Source organism: Physella acuta, unplaced genomic scaffold, assembly GCF_028476545.2.
Source record: "Physella acuta isolate Inbredline_101_S28 unplaced genomic scaffold, ASM2847654v3 ptg000511l, whole genome shotgun sequence".
Classification (NCBI taxonomy): domain Eukaryota; kingdom Metazoa; phylum Mollusca; class Gastropoda; family Physidae; genus Physella; species Physella acuta.
This window is the reverse complement of record NW_026732030.1, coordinates 15,520-34,260: the sequence shown is the minus strand read 5'-3', so window position 1 is coordinate 34,260 and position 18,741 is coordinate 15,520. Positions and strand designations below refer to the sequence as shown.

The following is an 18,741-nucleotide window of genomic DNA, read 5'->3' as shown; positions in this document are numbered from 1 at the left end:
CATGAGGCCCAATTTGTAGTGGAGGCCCACGCTACCAAGGGGTCTGTGGGGCCCTTCCACCAATGAGACTAGCATGAGGCCCTATGTCCAGTGATGGCCCACTTTACTGGGCCTATTTCACCAATGAGATTAGCATGAAGCCCACTCTACTAATGGTACTAGGATGAGGCATACTCCAGAATTAACTACAGGATGGAAACCAACCATTCCATCAATGAGATCGGAAGGGAGCCCACTCGATCCATTTTCAAGATCGGACACACTTCTCCATTGAATCCAGGATGGGACCCACTTTACCAATGTCCAGGATAGGACCCACTCTACCAATATCCAATATGGTACCCACTTTACCCATCATTGTCCAGGATAGGACCCACTCATCCAATGTCCAGGATGGGACACATCTCATCCAATGAGTCAGGATTGGGTAATTTCCAACACTAAACACTGGTATTAATGCTTTGCAATATAATTTATAACAATCATGCAACATATAACTAATCAAATTTGTTACTGAGCTGTACAGAGTTTGTATTGATTAAAGACAAACTGGTCTAACCACTCCCACATTCTGATAACGGCCAATGAGAAATAAGCCCTCCGTGCCTACTATTGTTACCGTTATTGAATGAATAAATAAATTGGATGAATAAATAAATAAATATCCTTGTCCTAGCTTTTGTCCCAGGCTAAAAAATGGCACAACATCAGTTTGTAGAAATAGAACATCAAGCCTTTGTCTCAGAGTCTGACAGAAAGCACTTCATTTACTGTGCTGGCTACTACTACACAAGCTTTTGCTACAAGGAAATGTAATTCAAGTATTTTGGATATCTTCCTGATTTATGCTAGTAGACAAAACACAACGCAACACAAAAGATGCTACTTGACATAAACAATGTATTCTATATCTGGTGTGACAATCGCTTTGATTATAACAATCGAGCCTGCTTAAATGTATAAATCGTGACGGATGTTCATTTATAGTAAAAAGATAAGTCTGAATTCCTTGACAACTTTTACAATAGAAAATAATTCAAAATTCCTTGACATTTACAGTAAAAAATAATTCAAAATTCCTTGACATTTACAGCAAAAAATAATTCAAAATTCCTTGACATTTACATTAAAAATAATTCAAAATTCCTTGACATTTACATTAAAAATAATTCAAAATTCCTTGACAACAACAGAAGTGAGAGGAGCTGAGAGAAGGTTTAGCTTTTCTTGAAGTACTCTTTGGAGCCTTCAGGGGTTGGGATGATGGTGTCTGAGTTTGGCTTCCAGTTGGCAGGACAAACTGTAAATAAACATTTTAAATCATGAACAGGACAAACTGTAAATAAACATTTTAAATCATGAGCAGGACAAACTGTAAATACACATTTTAAATCATGAGCAGGACAAACTGTAAATAAACATTTTAAAACATGAGCAGGACAAACTGTAAATACACATTTTAAATCATGAACAGGACAAACTGTAAATACACATTTTAAATCATGAGCAGGACAAACTGTAAATACACATTTTAAATCATGAGCAGGACAAACTGTAAATACACATTTTAAATCATGAGCAGGACAAACTGTAAATACACATTTTAAATCATGAGCAGGACAAACTGTAAATACACATTTTAAATCATGAGCAGGACAAACTGTAAATACACATTTTAAATCATGAGCAGGACAAACTGTAAATAAACATTTTAAAACATGAGCAGGACAAACTGTAAATACACATTTTAAATCATGAACAGGACAAACTGTAAATACACATTTTAAATCATGAGCAGGACAAACTGTAAATACACATTTTAAATCATGAGCAGGACAAACTGTAAATACACATTTTAAATCATGAGCAGGACAAACTGTAAATACACATTTTAAATCATGAGCAGGACAAACTGTATATACACATTTTAAATCATGAGCTGGACAAACTGTAAATACACATTTTAAATCATGAGCAGGACAAACTGTAAATAAACATTTTAAATAATGAGCAGGACAAAATGTAAATACTAATTTTAAATCATGAGCAGGACAAACATTTCAACTTGAGCATTATATCAGTATTCTGATGTCATGTCTCCTGTTGTGTCCATATTACTGTTAGCACTAACTAGCACACATCATTAGACTCTGGTTTGGTGATTAAATGTTAGACCTTAAAATTTTGAACATATGACAAATTTTTCTGGATACGACTATGCAGTTAAAGACAATAAAAATTGCTGGACTAACCACCAGTGTGCCATGTGATTTGAGACAATTCACCTCAAATCTGTTGAACAGAAAATACACAGAGTGCTGCAATAAACTTACCTTCTCCATGCTTGTCAGTGTACTGGAAGGCTTGAACCAGCCTTACAGTTTCATCCACTGAGCGCCCAACTGGTAAGTCGTTGATGGTAATTTGCCGTACTATTCCCTTTGGGTCAATAATGAACAAACCTCTAGAAGGTAGAAGTAAATGTTACGATTATTGTAGGGGTGGATTTTTTATTTTCACAAACAAAAATCAAAAACACAAATATTACATATCAAGAAATAAAAACAGATGGATAACATTTGGTAGCATGCATTAGACAACTCAAATTCCTCTCTTAAACTTAATGTAAACTCAGATTTTAACTCTCAGTACCAAAAGAAAAAAAATGAAAATGTATTTCCTAGAATCAAACTTAAGCCCCAATACCCATAAAGGTAATATACCAGACCTCAGTACATATTGCATGTAGCATAATTGATTTTTTTATATAAATCTTTAACATTAATTATTTTGTACTTTAAATCTCAATATTAACTGTTTATGAGTGTGAATGACTAATGTTATTTTCAACCTCAATCAATGTAATTCTTAATTTAAATATGCATATTGATTATTTTATGACTGTGAATGAAATTTACAGCAATGTATTTATTTACTTTTCTCCTGTTATACTAAGATCTGTTAAATAATTTTTTTAAATCGTTTAAGCAGGCTAAAAAAATAAAATACAATTAAAAACATATGGTGAAACTAGTTTAAAAATCAAAGAACTACAGACCTGAGGGCTACTCCAGAATTCTCAATAAGAACACCATACTCTCTGGCTATGTTTTTACTGAAATCAGCCAACAGAGGATACTTCAGGCCACCCAGACCTCCTTGCTGTAATACAAAGTTCAAAATTGCCATCTTAACTTGGCTTTTACTACACACAAAAACCCAAAATAATAAAGGGAAATAATCAGTAATATTGGAGGGAATCTACTCCACCATAATAAAGTATTGTGTCAACATGTTAATCACTATATGGACCATTGACGTCAACCTATTTTTTTTCTATCTGGATGTGCTTCCATAGCCTTTATCCATTCAAGAACAATCTGCAAGGCCAATGTTTAATTTTGGATTTTTCTCTCCTAAAATGATTGCTGTCCCCAGCTAACAAGCCTCATCTGGCAGAGGGTTGAACTCTAGTTAGCAGTTATACTATATATATATGTTGTTCAAACCTGTAACCTTCCACTTTAACCTTACCTTTCTAGGAGTGTTGATCCAGGCCAAATGGCTGAAGTGTGAGTCTGTGGACACGCCCACCACTGCAGTGTCCAGCTGCTTAAACTTGTCAATGTTGTCACTGAAGGCAATGATTTCTGTTGGGCACACAAATGTACTGAAACATAGACACAAATGTTTTAGGTTTTTACTTCATTCAGTAAACAAAATACTTCACAAGCATTTGATCAAAGATGATACTCTATGTGCAACAATAGTGTCTGTAAAAGGTGTTCATGCAACAAAGGATATATTCATAAAAAGGAGAATGTAACAAAGTATATATTTTATGAAATTCAAAACAATGGTCTATTGGAGGCACTGGACTAGACTAGGTCTGTAATGATTCAACAGACTCAAAAGAAACAGGAATATCTGTAAGTTAAATGTAAATTCCACTGAGATTTTTTTAAGTTATTGTGAAGAGTAAATGAGTAAAGTTCCCTTTTTGAACCTGACAGTCCGTAGGACATGTGAAGTAGAGTTCACCTGTTTTTTAATCTTCTGCATAAGAAGAGATAATGTTATCAGAACTGCTCAGCTGTCTTTACTTTCCCTAACGAGAGTTAGGTACCCATCAGAGCTGGGAGGAATCAGGAAAGTTCTACTGACTTGAAACCAGATTCTAAATCAAGACTTTTGGAAGAGTAAACTGACGAAAAAGCATTCGCCATAGTCTTACTTAATCAGGGGACTAGTATAACAGGAATTTAGAATAAAAAACGAATGCATCTGAGTAGGGAGGAAATTTAATGTATTATATTAAGCCCATAAACAGCAGATGATACTCACAAGTCTAAAGGATAGAAGAAAAGAACCAGGTACTTTCCTTTGAAGTCAGACAGTTTAAGTTCCTTAAACTGGCCATCAACAACTGCTTGCCCACTGAAATCTGGTGCAGGCTGCTGCACTTGAGCAGCATACTGCAGCTGTATTCCTGTAACAGAAAATTGACTTTTTAAGTAATTATATTCCTTTAATAAAACATTAACTTAAATCCTACATTTTACTTTGACTTCCTAAACATCAATCAGCACCATTTACAATTTATAGTCTTTTCTGTATTCTTATAGTATGAAACACTAATAACAAATATTAAATAAAATGTGAGTTAACATAAGATTATTGCAGTCATTTTTTAATAAGATAAAAGCTAAATATATGTATATATATATATATATATATATATATATATATATATATATATATATATATATATATATATATATATATATATATATATATATATATATATATATATATATATATATATATATATATATATATATATATATATATATATATATATATATATATATATATATATATATATATATATATATATATATATACCAAAGTTAATTGGCATTGTTCAACCTGCACTGTGTAGGTATGTCGACTTCTGTTTCACTAGTATAAAACATGTAAACTACTCAATCTTCTACTAGGGGTATAAAGGGTCAACTACAAAGAAATTCAAGCCTTTTACTTTTATTAATATAATTACCTGTTGTAAAATGGCGAGGTGCCAAGCAGTCCTTAACTTTCATACAAGTGTTTCTTTGTGAACAACGTAATGTTAGAAATCTGTTTGCAGCTTGGCAAAATTGCCCCTATATGAAGAATTAAAAAAAACCCGGTTATCTATCGTTTTAGGTACGTAAAATCGCCAGCGGCTAGTAATGTACGAAAAAGTTACCTCATTGTCAAGGCTTTAATAGAAGTATACTGTGATATATTTGTGTCAAATATTATAGATAAATGAATAATAAACCTAAATCAATGGCTAAACTTATCAATATAGGCCAGAAATTAACTTTAAACAGCAGTGTTTGCGAGCAAGATTTGCTATATAAACAGTAGCCATTTGTAAAATAGAGTGGATTCCCCTGAATCTGCTATAAGTTTACATGAAAACAAACTTAAACAAGATGTCTGCTATAGTAAATGAGCATGGTAGCATCTGTTGGAAACATCGCTAGTCTTCATTTATTACTGAAAAGTTTTAATTCAATTGTTTAAAAACATGTACAGAAATGAACATTGAAACAAGGAAATATTTTTGTATTTTTCAAAACATAAACCCTCTTCAAAATGTGAAATAATTATTAAAATTTAAGGAGTCACCTGTTTTTCACATTACTAGTCGTGGGCAATTTTACGTATCTAAAACGATAGATTACCAAAAAAAGTTAAAAAAAACTATGGCTATAGGCCTACTACTACTAATAATTATTATAATAAAATTAAATAGACCTAGGCCTACTGTTAGTACTAAATTTAAATTACTAATAAATAAATAATAATAATATTATATAATATATAGTATTATATAGTAATATATAGGCCTATAACTATAATATACTATAACTATATATATTCTAGATAGATCTAGGCCAATTCAATATAATTAATAAGTTTATAGGGCCTAATGATATAAGATTATATTATAATTATAATATATAATATAGGCTAAATAGAGTCTATATCAATATTATAATTATATAATATAATATTATAATGAAATCACCTTGACAGCATAATGACTGAAAAGTTTTGCAGTAAGAGAAGCCATTTTTTGGTGATTTTAGCAGATCTATATCTGACAGACGATATAAGGCAAGTTCGATTAGTTTTCTGAGACTCCTGCAGAAAAATATCTTATCTAGACTAGACTAGATTAGAACTACTAGATCTAGATCTTTTATGTCTAGTTTACTAGTCTAGTGAAAATGTTACGTAAATAAAACCCAGTCAGGGGTCACTCTCAATTTCAACTTCCGATTTTATTTTCTGGATGAATGCCCTTGAGTATCCCTCTAAAACACCTGTTCCCAGCCTTTTTTCGTGTACCGACGCCTCCAGAGTTTCTTCCAGGCATCTCTTCGGCAGAGTTTCTTCCAGGCATCTCTTCGGGTGCCCCTCCCCCCCCCCCCAAAGAAAGTCTACCGCCCCCCCCCCCCCTGGAAGTCTGGAAGAAACACTGGACGCCTCATTATAAAAATTTAAGTGACCCTCGATCCGAATTAGAATGATTTGTGATAACTTATTAATCGGGCAAAAATTATTCCAAATCTAGATTTATCAAAATTTCGACGTTTTACGCGTAATCGAGTCGGAAAAACTGGGCTTTGCAATTCTGTCCGTGTGTGTGTATGTGTGTCGTCTGTGAACACGGTAACGACTACAGTTACAGCTAGGTTCAAGAAATTTTATATATAAGTATATTACATCAAATTTGTAGTTCTGTATCAACTTCTGAGAAATTTCCGGTAGCAGATAAACGAACTTTCACATGTAAGTAAAATATCTAATTCTCTGCCTTCTGACACATTTTGAGTAATTTCCGTTAACCGGAAGTAGTACTTTACGCTATTTCCGATTTTTCAAAAAACGCATACGAATTTATAAAGTAATAATATTCCGTACTATTAATATTATACACACATTGTTTGCTTTTCACCTGATGCGCAATTCTTTGTTCTACCATATTCTATAGACTGATAGTGCATAGTGTGCATAGTGAATAGTAAAAATGTTTATCTATAGTCAGTTATCAATACTGGTGGATTAACTCTAATTAATCATTAATTGAAATAACGCGAAATAAGGTTTAAAATTCGTTTTCTAACATTGCTTTTTTATATTGTAAAAGCGTGACGTCGCACGATCTGAACCACCAGCCCCCTCCCTCTCATCACACACCGTCACAAAATTACGGAACCCGCCCCCCCCCCCCCTTACGAGTGTGACGTCATTTATGGACGACCCCTATGATGAAGTACTGAGAAGTAAAACGATGAAAACTGTCAAAATTTCATGTGATTTTTGTGCACGATTAAATTACTTCATCTATACTTCCGTACAATAGATTCTATATACGAGAAAGTAACAAGTTAATAAAAAGTCTAGTGACAATTTAAGCGCAATTTCCTTATGTTATCCATAACAATTTTTAATTTTTTGTGACCGAACGAAAGGATTTTTTTTGCGCTAAAAACCTACACGATGCTCAGTTTAAAAATATCATCCTAGGCCTACACGATGCTCAGTTTAAAAATTCTTAATTAATTTTTCGTGACCGAACGAAAGGATATTTTTGAAAACTTTCTTCGGCAATATTGTTCTAAATTATGGCAGGAATCGATTGGTAAATGTTTCAAGTCGCTAAGTGGTCTGGTTGCCGAGATATGGACAAAAAACTGCATTTTTCCGAGGGTTTTTTTTGGCTTTTCCGGGAAATCCAGGAAGGAATTCCGGGAATTTTTTTGGCCCACAATCATCCTCGGAACTTGCTTAATATATTTGCTTTTTTAACTAGTCCTCGGTATTGCTTCGTTGAGGAGGAGATACGACTTAAAGCTGCGGACACACATCCATCCATCCATTCATTCATTTATCCATCCAGAAATGATGAGTTAACAATCGCAATAGTCCGTATGGAAATTGCGCTTAAAAAAAAAAGAAAAGTAAAAAATTGGACCATACACATTTTGACCAAAAATATATACACATTCATATTTTTAAAAACTTAAACTCATTTAAAGAAAAAAAACCTTAATTTTGCGCAAACTTTTAAACAAAAAGTATTATATATTGAATACAAATAATTTTTAAAAACTATGGCGATCCAACCTTATAAAATTGAATTATAGTTCGTGCATAAATACGAACGAAAGTTGTTTATAAATAATAATTTGATTCTCTAAATTCAAAACTAAAATTTCTTTTGGAAACTTCCGCTATTGAGTCACAAAACAAATTAGTCTGTACTGTTACTCAGTAGGCCCGTTATAACTAACTAAACTATTAATAGTAAAATACGTCTGGTTTGAAATACGCGATTTAATGATACTTAAATTAGAAACAAACACATCATATTGTTCTAATGACTGCCACGTGCAGTTTTTATTAAATATAAGCCCGTAATCATAGATAAAAACCTGTTATTTTTAAGGAGGTCTTAGTCTTTTTTATTAAAAAGTAGGCCTACTGTAACTTATATTTAACTGCCTCTTATAAATAACAAACTTCACAACTACTGCTGGCTGCTTGTGTTCATTCACTAATTTACTAAGTCCAACTTCAACTTAGTCAAGCCCGGTGAATATGATTGATTGCGTCTCTTATATGACTGATGACGCTTCTACTGGCTGTTGAGCTTCAATTTGACTAAATCAATAAAGTTGAATAATCTTCATCTTTTTGAGTTTGAACTGCATCCAAAGCTCAGGCAAAAAATTAGACACCCATCATCGTCATCACTGAGTGATAAATTCTTTCAAATTTGCTGCTTTGCTGCGTTCCTGGTTCTGTGACTTGTGTGAAATCAAGACGACTTGAAATTTAAGAATATGTAAGAGTACTAAGAAGACTAACTCACTAGTCTAGATCTACTTACTACTATACTTAACTATACTATAGTTATAGGCCTAACTGTCTATAATTATTAATTAGATCTATAATCTATCAGTATTATTACTATTATCAGACTCAGATTAGATCTATAGTAAAATAGTATAGATCTATACTATATCAATTATCATTCAGGAAACATTGCCTTTAAATTTAACTAAGAATTTACTTTGAAATGTGTTCAGATTTAGAAACATTTTGTTTGTTATTAATTTTAATGTTATTGTGTCTATTGTTGTTGTTAGTGGGGGGGGGGGGCACTTATGATTGTTTAAGCTTCACATTGAAATGTCATCCCTTAATTATTTAATTAGGCCTAATTAGTCTTAGACCTAATTTTTCTACAAGCTAATGTTAAGATTAAATTTTGTAAAGCTACAACTGAATTTTTCATGTACTCACTCATTATTTAGTATTTAGATCTAGCTATTTCTACTTACTAAGTAATTAGGCTTATTGGCATTAGTAATTAGTAGATCTAGGCTGTATTGCAAGTTAAGTTTAGTCATTCTAAATTCTTGAAAAAAAATATATCTAGTGCAAGGGTAGGTAGTTCAGTTTTGTTGGGAAAGAAAGCTAACAAATTTAAGCTAAATGAAAATATAATCATGGTAATTTGAAATGATCACATAACTTCAAGCATAGCTTGCTGTTTGAAACTTTAAAATTGTTCATTAGAGCTGAACTACATGTTTGAGTTAATTTTTTTACTTGCATGTTTAGAACATCTATAGTATAGAGTCAAAATGAAGCTGTATTCTATTGCTGTTCTGCTTAAAACTCCGGAGGGTAAAGGAAAAATGTTAACTTCAAAGAATGAATTATCTTCATTTGGATACTTTCAAAAAGCCACGTAAGCAATTCTTCTTTATTTTTAAATTTAAACTAGTTTGTATACATGGGGTGCCTGTTGATGTACTTATTAAATTGTCAACACAGTAACGATATCCTTACATAGTAACAGAGGTCCAGCATTTTAGCCATTTAATACCTAACTGTTTTTTAAGAATTGAATTTTCTAGGAAAATAAAGTTTACAAAGCAGTTTTAAAAATACCATGTGACACCATATGTAAACACCACTAAACTATATAAAAGTGTTGCCTATACATTTGATGTGATTTTTGTAGTCAAGAACTTTTAAACTAAACCACAATTTGATTACCAGTCATGGATTTTAAAAATCAATTTAAAAAAAAAACAGTGTCTTCAAAGAGCATGTTTCAATGTACCATTGTAGAATAAAGTTACACCACATTTATAAAAAAAATGTTTTCAGTGTTGGAGAGTTCATGATATTCACCAGCAAAATCCTTGTTGAAAGAACTGCCACTGCATCTCGTGCATCTGTCAAAGAGCAAGGTATTTATAATGACATTTTGTTTATAACAATTGTGTTCCAAGTTGTAACATGGCCTTAGTAACATGGCTTTCAGTGTTGTAACACTTGGGTCCTTATTTTCTGAATTAATCAATATTTTTAAGGAATGTTTTTTTTTTTTTACTTCTGTGCATTCATTATTTTCCTCTTTAAAATACAGAGTATATCTGTCATGTGTATGTTAGAAGTGACAATTTGTCTGGTGTTGTCATAGCTGACCATGAGTACCCACAAAGAGTTGCACACACCCTGATTAACAAGGTAATTTATACATATTTAACAATTAGCCAGTCTGTGACTGTCTGGCAATAACGTTAGGGAAAAGATTACTTTTAAATGCATAGTATAGTGGTTTTATAGTTTTTATCAAAGCTGTATCTTATAAAAGTACATGTTGTATACATATGTTACTCAGGATCTATATAGAATAACTTTTTTAAAAATGAATTAAATTATAGACCTCAAAGTATATTTTATTAATGCTTCAATAAACCTTTTGTAAAGAAAAAAATTGTTTAAGGTTAAGAAGATTTTCGTAATCATTACTTTATAACTTACAAATAGAGACATAACTCAGAAAAAGTTAGTTTAGCAGTAGTGTGTTAACTTTCTCCCTCAAAATGTGTTTCTGTTCAGTTCTTCTGACATTTACCTGCTGTAGAAACAAATTATACTTTTGAGAATAATGGATCCTATTTGAAATTAAACTTCGTTTCTTTTCTAAATTAGTTATTAATCTCTGCAGATTTTAGAGGAATTCCAAGAGAAGTGTCCCAAGACACAATGGGCTTCTGTGAAAGAAAAGTAAGCACGTTTACACAAAAAAATAAAATTATTAACAGTTGTTTTTAAAAAAATGTTTGATTAAGTTTAGTGTTGACATAGCTTAAAGAAAAGTTTTTTGAAGATGTATCTAACATTTCAAAACTGTTTAGTTGTAGGTCATTATTTTAAAGTTTAGCTGCTCACTTGAATCTTTTGCTCAACTGATATTCTCGCTTTGGTTAGAATGTAATAATTGTATTGCTTGTATGTTAAAATTTTAACAATGTCACTGTATACCACAAATGGTACTGCTCCTTTAGATGTTTGTTTTAATGTGTACTAAACATGGCAGTTATTCTTTTACCTGATTAAATTTTACTTATTTCATTATGTATCAAATAAATGTTTATAAATCTTGTTTCAGTGAAGCACCATATCCACAGCTTCAAGAGCTCCTGCAAAAGTATCAGGTATTAAAGGTTTTTTTTTAAAAGTGCTTCAATTATTCTGCTAATTTTGTTTTCTCCCCTTTAAAACAACAATTCTGAATTATTTTTAAGAATCCTAAAGAGGCTGATGCCATGACAAAAATACAGTCAGAACTGGATGAGACTAAGATTATACTGGTAAATGATAGTTTCTAGTTATTGTGTTGTCTGTCTTGTTGGTTATTTGTAAATGCAAGGTATGTAATGGGTTGTTTTTTTTCTTCTGCTTATTCACATGTATTACAATATATTTTAACTTATTAGACTTTTATAAGTTTCTAATAACTGTTACTAACACACAACAGATATAACTGTAAATGTTCAAATTTTAAATATTTTTCATTTAAATATTTTAACTTGTGATAAAATTGTCTCTAATGTGTTTCAATTTTTCAGCACAATACAATTGAAGCAGTGTTACAGAGAGGTGAAAAATTGGATGACTTGGTGGAAAAATCTGAAGGGCTTAGTATGCAGTCTAAAACATTTTATAAAACAGTAAGTAAAAGATAATTTCTTATCATATACAAGGAAAAAAATAAAAATTAACTCCACTAGTTTGCAATGTGAATTCACTCTTTTTGAGACAATGAGTGGTAACTGACCGTATGGAAATTCCAGATCTTCACATAATAACCACCATAAATGAATTCTCTTTATTATCTGGCCAAACACCACAACACAGTAGGTGTGTCTTGATGATGTATGTGTTATCATAGAGAAAGTTATCATAGTCAAGATATAGAATTAACCCAAACAGATTTAAATAGAAATGTAATGAATTCAGTCCCTTTCATTGAGAAATTGCTCAGCATAAAAATGAAAAATGATTGGTTAAAACAGACATAGAAAGAATTTTAGCGAATGAAGCAAAAGCTATAAGCATTCTCTTGACCCAGTTCATCTCCCAAAAAATTATTATAATGAGAGAATTGTATAAAAAAAAATATTAAAAAATAAATTTGGATCCTACAATGTATGCATCAATAAAAAATGTTAATATACTTTTTTTTGTTGTAAAACTACAAAGTAGCTTATATTAAAACACATTTTTTCCATCTCAGGCAAAAAAGACCAACCAGTGCTGTTCTATACTCTGAATGCTGTATATTTTGGAAAGAAGAATGTAGTATTATTTTTTTTCTTTTACTGAAACAAGCTCAATGAAATTATTGCTGCTGTAGTAATGAAAGAATCAATCTGTACGTCTATTTAGGCCAAGAGCTTCCCTCTAAGTGTGAGAAAAATTTCATTACGTTTATTTTTTATTTCGGAGTAAAGATTGCAGTTTTACAGAAGTGATATGTTTTTAGGAAAGAGTATTGTATTGTTACATGAAGTATGTGATATATTTTTTTGTAAGTAGAAAGTCTGTTGTTTTTTACGTAAGAAATCTTTTTGCCAGTCATTTTTTGTTCACAATTTTTAGATCTTATTCTAATAACAATTTTACCTACTGAATATATTTTATCCACCTTTGTTTCATCATCAACACGGAAAAGGAGTTTATGCTTGTTTTGTAATATAAAATGTAGTTAACAATAAGCGATAGCTGCTAGTTAAAAATAATTTGAAATGCAGTATATAAGATCCTTTGATTGTTTGTTAAAACAATCATTATAATGATTGGCAAGACATTGTTTTTTTTTTTAGCTCTCTTACGTTTTAATATCAAAGAAAGTAATCACTTAAATTTAAACAAAATGTTCTAATTTGAGTGTGTACATTATTTTAGCTCTAAGTGTATATTGCTGATAAATTGTGTTTAATTTGCATATTGTTATTAAAATAATTTGTTGCAAATAATTTTTAATGCCATTAAAAAAACCTTGCAATAAACCTAAATACACATTTTAAGCCACATTTTCTTGAAATAGTCAACAGACATCAATATGGTAAACATCTCACTAGTTAGGTAGCACATTCCATGGTCATTCAGTTGCTGTTTGTGCATCTCTTGTACATCACCAGGTCCCCTTAGATTCAGACACTTTACTCTTCAGTTATATTAAATAAGCAACTTCCTTAGCTTACTTATCATCTTGATGACAATAAGTAAGTTGCTTTTGTGTAAATGTAAATCCTACATTTTTTTTTTCGCTCTGTGAGTGAACACTTGCATTTCATGAATGGAAATATTTTGTGGTAAATAAAGTAAAGCATGTCCCAATTGTGAAGTGTTTTGTTATATTGCAATTTGAATAACATTTTGTTTTTTAAATACTGTGTTCTAGACTGTATAGTATGTATAGAATAGCTTTCATAACAATGTTTTGCTTTTGACATACAAATTAAAAAAAAACCTATTACTTTTAGATATGTGATTATTCATATATCTTCTACTTAAAAAATGCCTTCAACATGCAGATTAAATCAAATACAAGGAAAAATGAGCCATTGGTTTCTAGTTTGCTCCTTGATAAGCCATGGTGTTCCAGCATAAATAGCCATAATGATTGGTTTTGTAATGCTGAAGAAGATGCTTTCATTATTAATCCAGGATTTCTGTCAGGGAATTCATTTTTCCCAATAAAAATGTTATCTATGTCATAAAACGAGAAATGAAGGCATACATTTAAAAAAATAGAAATAAAGTATTTCATAAGTATGAAAATATTTAATTTGAATGTGAGGCTGATTATGTAATCCTTTTTTTTAAATAAAATATTTATTTCTTCAAAAACTTTATACTCAAATTTATGAATGATTTTTAATAGTTACTTTTACATTTGAAATAGCATACATTAGAAATTACTATTTAGAAAAATCTACTTTCATTTATTCCCCAGTATATATACTTGAAAAGGCAATAAGGTACTGATTCATGAGAACAAAGACATAAGTACAACATGTGCAATAGATTAGTGGGCATATCTGTTGGGTGCTGTTTTATACTCATCATTTTAGTGTTATAACTGTCAAACATACCTCTGAAGCACCCTTCAGTTGGGCAAGTGGACATCTCAAGTGTTTATTGATAATTCCACTAATTCTGATAAAAATTACTTATCATATAACTTCATTTCAGTTTTGATACTTATTACATGACATAAGTTGGGAAGATAGCTAGACTTAATGGTGCCACATACAAGCCTTCATATGGAGGAAAATAGATGACTTAAATAGTACAGTAACATCTGTTGTGACCTTGGAAAGGTTTGTTTTGATAAGGCTGAATGTTGTACTGTACAAGTTAACAAGATTGAATGAACTCATTCATGTCTCTTATTACTATCAAGATATATTTGACAGAATGTTTTAAACATTGTTTAGGGCAGATACCTTGAAAATGTAACCACACTGTTGCTGCCTGCTTTAAAAATCTTCTTAGGTAATTGCAGGGGTGCCACTTTTCCGGGATATCCCGGATTTCCGGATTCGAGAATCATATTTTTTTCCTTTTCCGGATTCGCAAGATTTGAGTTTGAAAATTTCCGGGTTTGCAGTTTAAAAAAAATTTAGATCGTTTTAAGCTTGAAAATTTTGGCATTGTAAAAATTGTTTTTATCAACACTCCCGCTAATAGCCTTTTCCGAAAAAAATGAATAGTAAATGACGTCAGCAACAATCTCATGCGTGCGCCAAGGACCAAATAAAAACTTTTTGATGTCATTCGTGGTGTGGCTGTCTGGCTATTTTTTATGACGATATGGGTTAGGGGTAAAACTCGCATTATTTACGTTATGTCATCAATGGGATACCGCTAGGCTGTGTAATAAAACAACTAAATTCTACAATTACTAAATCTAGATCTAGCTCACTAGCATCGCCGATCGTCTTTTAAAAAAAACAAAGATTTTGCTCCGATAAAAAAAAATTTTTTTTTTTGTATTTGGTATTACAAAAAGAAAAGAAAAAATCTATTTGGAGGACTATTTTATGTATGAAATAGAACTGTGCTGTTTTCACTCAACTTTACCGTCACTTTTTACCACCTCGTACCCGCTTCTTCAAGGTCGCGCTGACCGTAAGACCTACGTCACGAGACCACGTGAACACAGTCTGAGTCGTGTCTCTCGGTCAAGGCAGTTCTACAAGTACAAGCGCTGTTTAATTTTAACGTGGTTATTTTTAATTCAAGAAAAAAAAATTAGATCTGCATCGTTTTATATCAGTAAAAAAAATATGTAGGCCTGCTATAATTTAGTTACACGATCTAGCAGGGTCTACATCTAATTTTTTTTTTACTTTGGTAAAACGTCATTGCAAATGTTTAAACAACCTTGAAAATAGCCGCTATCACTGCCCCCTCCCAACCGCTTGTAAAAAAAAATCAGCTTTTCACTTAGTCGGGCGGCTACATCTCTGACATGAGTATTACTAGCGTAGTTACTTCTAAAATTATTTTTAAAATTAAATTAATTCTGTTATTCCGCGATATGACCTTAAAACTTCCACAATATTTCTTCACGTCATCATGTATATCAAAGGTGGGGGCATTGGGGTCGTTCATAAATGACGTCACACTCGTAGGGGGAGGGGGGTCCGTAATTTTGTCATGAGGGGGAGGGGTTCAGATGGTGTGACATCACACTTCTGCATTATCGAAAAGCTATGTTAGAAAACTAATTTTAGCCGTTATTTCGCGTTTTAGAATATTGTTTCAATAAAGTGTAATAAGAATTGATTAAAATACTCTATGTTGACAGAGGTCAGACAAGATTTTTGGAAAAATATCGTATTGTAAGAAAAATTCGACTGCAATTTTTAGGGGGGGGGGGGTGTATGTTGAGGTGTGACGTCATTTTAGAGGGTGGGGTCTGGCTTTTTGTGACGATATGTGACCGAGGTGAGGTGGGAGGTAAAAATCGTCAAAAAAGCGTGACATCATTTATGGATGACCCCATTGGTGTTGATTGGGAAAACAGGGTTTAAGGTTTTTGTTGTGGCTGTTAATAATTAAAGCCTTGAATAGCTACAGTAAGTCAACCCTGTATTTTAATACAGTGGCAATCTTATTAGGGGTCTGCATATAGTGGGCTTATTATTCAACAACAAGACATAGAGTTTAGCAAAATATTTGTTACTTAACAGTTGGCTGACTACACACTTTAACTCAAGCTAGGAAGTTCTAAAAAATTAAATAGTTATGTTATAAAAGCTGTCTGGGGGGGGGGGGGAGTTCTACAATAGCACATTATGGGGTAGGCCTAGAGATGGGAGTAACATTGTAAACTAATTTTGTTGTAAGCACAATCCTTTAAAGATTAATTTTTATTTGAAGCTTGTTACAAAGAAAATAAATCCATTTTAAAGACATGTAAATTGAACATAATAATATATGAATCAAATGTCTCAAAAAATAATGAAATAACAGTCCATTTTATTTTGAAATTCCGCGCGGAATTAAGTTTCAGGGTTTCAAAAATTTCAAATTTTAGTTTCAGGATTGGTAAAATTTTGGGATTCATTTTCAGGATTCACTTAAAAAATGAGTGGCACCCCTGTAATTGACACCTGCAAGCAAATAAGCACACTGAGAATGAACCCAATAAACCTTTTCTAGCTCAAATATTAAGTGGAGCTCATACATCAAGTAATTCAATACACATTGTCCCAGTGATTTTGACATTTGTTCTGTGATACACGGTAGAGAGGAAATTGGGTTATGTCCTTTTCATTCTCCACATACATATGTAATATTTTTGTATGAAGCCTTGTTTACGCTACAATACATTCACTGTTAGTTACAGTTTAAAAGGGCTATCACTTTTTGTTTTAAAAGCCAAGAATATTTGCACAATTTTTGCTTATCTGGGAATTAAAAATGAGTTAATTTCAGCTTTAGGTTTATTAATGAATGTCAGTTCTCCAATTTGTAATGCCATGTAACTGTTTCTATAAGACATTCTTTTATCCTAGCTAGAAATTAAAAAAAAAGAGACATGACGTGTGTTCTAAAGTTAACTAAGCCTTAACAGAAGTGGAAGAAATTACAATCAATAGCTAATATTTGCCTAAATGTTGCTGAAACCAACATTTTTATTGATCCCATGATAACACACAAAACTTAATACAAAAAATAACAAGCAACACTTTTTTTCTTCTCAACTATGGATAATGTAATTAAATTTTCAACACAATATAAAGACAGCGGAAACACGAATTGTTTTGTAAAACAGTGCCACAGGTGGGTTGTCTCTTCCAGTCATCCCCAGCCAACATACTCTAGCATTTATACAATTGTTTTCATATCCAAAATCTCCGTTGCATTAAAAGAAAATGGTAAATATTTAGCACCTTAAATGCAATTGCCTGATAATTTCATACATGTTCGTACAGAATGTGCTATTAGTAAAAAAAAATATAACCAAAAATATATTTGCAGAAAATTTTTAAATGAATGTATCAAAAAGTTGAATGGTGACCAAGTTACTTATGGGTGACCAAATGAGTCAAATATTTAGCCAGTCAAAAAGTTTTTCATGACAAAGTTACTTGTGAGTGACAAAATACTTAATCAGTCAAAAAGTTGTTTCCAGTGACATTCAGCATAAACACATCATTAGATGTTACTTGCTTCTCTTTATCATACAGACTATTCAGCCAAAAACTATTCTTCACAACAACAGAATAAAAATGGTGATGTTTGCCACTAAAAAAGACTGCCAAAACTGCATTGTGAAAATCTCTGTAGGTTATTGCCTCTATGACACATGATCAAGGAATACAGTTACAGCATCAGGGTCATTACAGTGTATTAACAACAGCAATACAGTTGATTACATCTCATGCAATGATAGAGGAATAGTTAAGTCTTTTAGCCATTTTTTTTCTAAAAAGAAAAACTATCTTTTTACACAGGCATTATATGTTGAAATAAAAAGAGTTTAATATGCCATTTATTTTGAAGCTGAATTTTATTTACAACAAATGGCACTCAGTTCAGTTGGCTGTTCCCAGCCAATTCAACACAATCTTAAAGAGGTAAAAATTATTTACATTTTAGTTAGTTGGTTAAAGCAGGCAAACTTCCGAGAATTTTTATTGTTGGCCTGCAACATGTTCCCCATACATTTACAGCTATGTATCCCTCACGACTTTTAAATCTGTAATATTAATAATATAAATGAGCCCTTTAATATTTTTGTAATAACATTTCTAATATTAACTTTATCACAAGAAGCAAAAAAAAATAATT

At 31.7% G+C, this 18,741-nt stretch overlaps 2 protein-coding genes across 2 annotated transcripts; one reads left to right on the top strand and one right to left on the bottom strand.

Annotated features, from left to right (window-relative positions):
* Positions 1–880: 880 nt before the first annotated feature.
* Positions 881–6,346, bottom strand: LOC131944868 (peroxiredoxin-2). The gene is made up of 7 exons (XM_059305745.1): positions 6,083–6,346; positions 5,060–5,165; positions 4,345–4,489; positions 3,535–3,670; positions 3,059–3,162; positions 2,334–2,464; positions 881–1,300 (listed from the first exon to the last, which is right to left on the bottom strand). Exons 1-7 carry the CDS (start codon positions 6,125–6,127, stop codon positions 1,218–1,220), a joined length of 750 nt encoding a protein of 249 aa, XP_059161728.1. The 5' UTR covers positions 6,128–6,346; the 3' UTR covers positions 881–1,217.
* A 1,938-nt stretch (positions 6,347–8,284) lies between these two features.
* Positions 8,285–13,771, top strand: LOC131944862 (synaptobrevin homolog YKT6). Its single transcript, XM_059305729.1, has 9 exons — positions 8,285–8,908; positions 9,691–9,820; positions 10,246–10,328; positions 10,508–10,608; positions 11,093–11,151; positions 11,537–11,582; positions 11,673–11,738; positions 11,997–12,098; positions 12,665–13,771. Exons 2-9 carry the CDS (start codon positions 9,714–9,716, stop codon positions 12,698–12,700), a joined length of 600 nt encoding a protein of 199 aa, XP_059161712.1. The 5' UTR covers positions 8,285–8,908; positions 9,691–9,713; the 3' UTR covers positions 12,701–13,771.
* Positions 13,772–18,741: the final 4,970 nt, after the last annotated feature.

Bases quoted from the DNA above. Each gene is read 5' to 3' on its own strand.
- LOC131944868 (XM_059305745.1), bottom strand. From the start codon at position 6,127: ATGGCTTCTCTTACTGCAAAACTTTTCAGTCATTATGCTGTCAAG. The intron at 3,671-4,344 runs GTGAGTATCATC...TCTATGTTTCAG, and splicing joins TTCTTCTATCCTTTAGACTT to TACATTTGTGTGCCCAACAG. The intron at 3,163-3,534 runs GTAAGGTTAAAG...TTTGTATTACAG, and splicing joins GGATCAACACTCCTAGAAAG to CAAGGAGGTCTGGGTGGCCT.
- LOC131944862 (XM_059305729.1), top strand. From the start codon at position 9,714: ATGAAGCTGTATTCTATTGCTGTTCTGCTTAAAACTCCGGAGGGTAAA. The intron at 11,583-11,672 runs GTATTAAAGGTT...ATTATTTTTAAG, and splicing joins AGCTCCTGCAAAAGTATCAG to AATCCTAAAGAGGCTGATGC. The intron at 12,099-12,664 runs GTAAGTAAAAGA...TTTCCATCTCAG, and splicing joins CTAAAACATTTTATAAAACA to GCAAAAAAGACCAACCAGTG.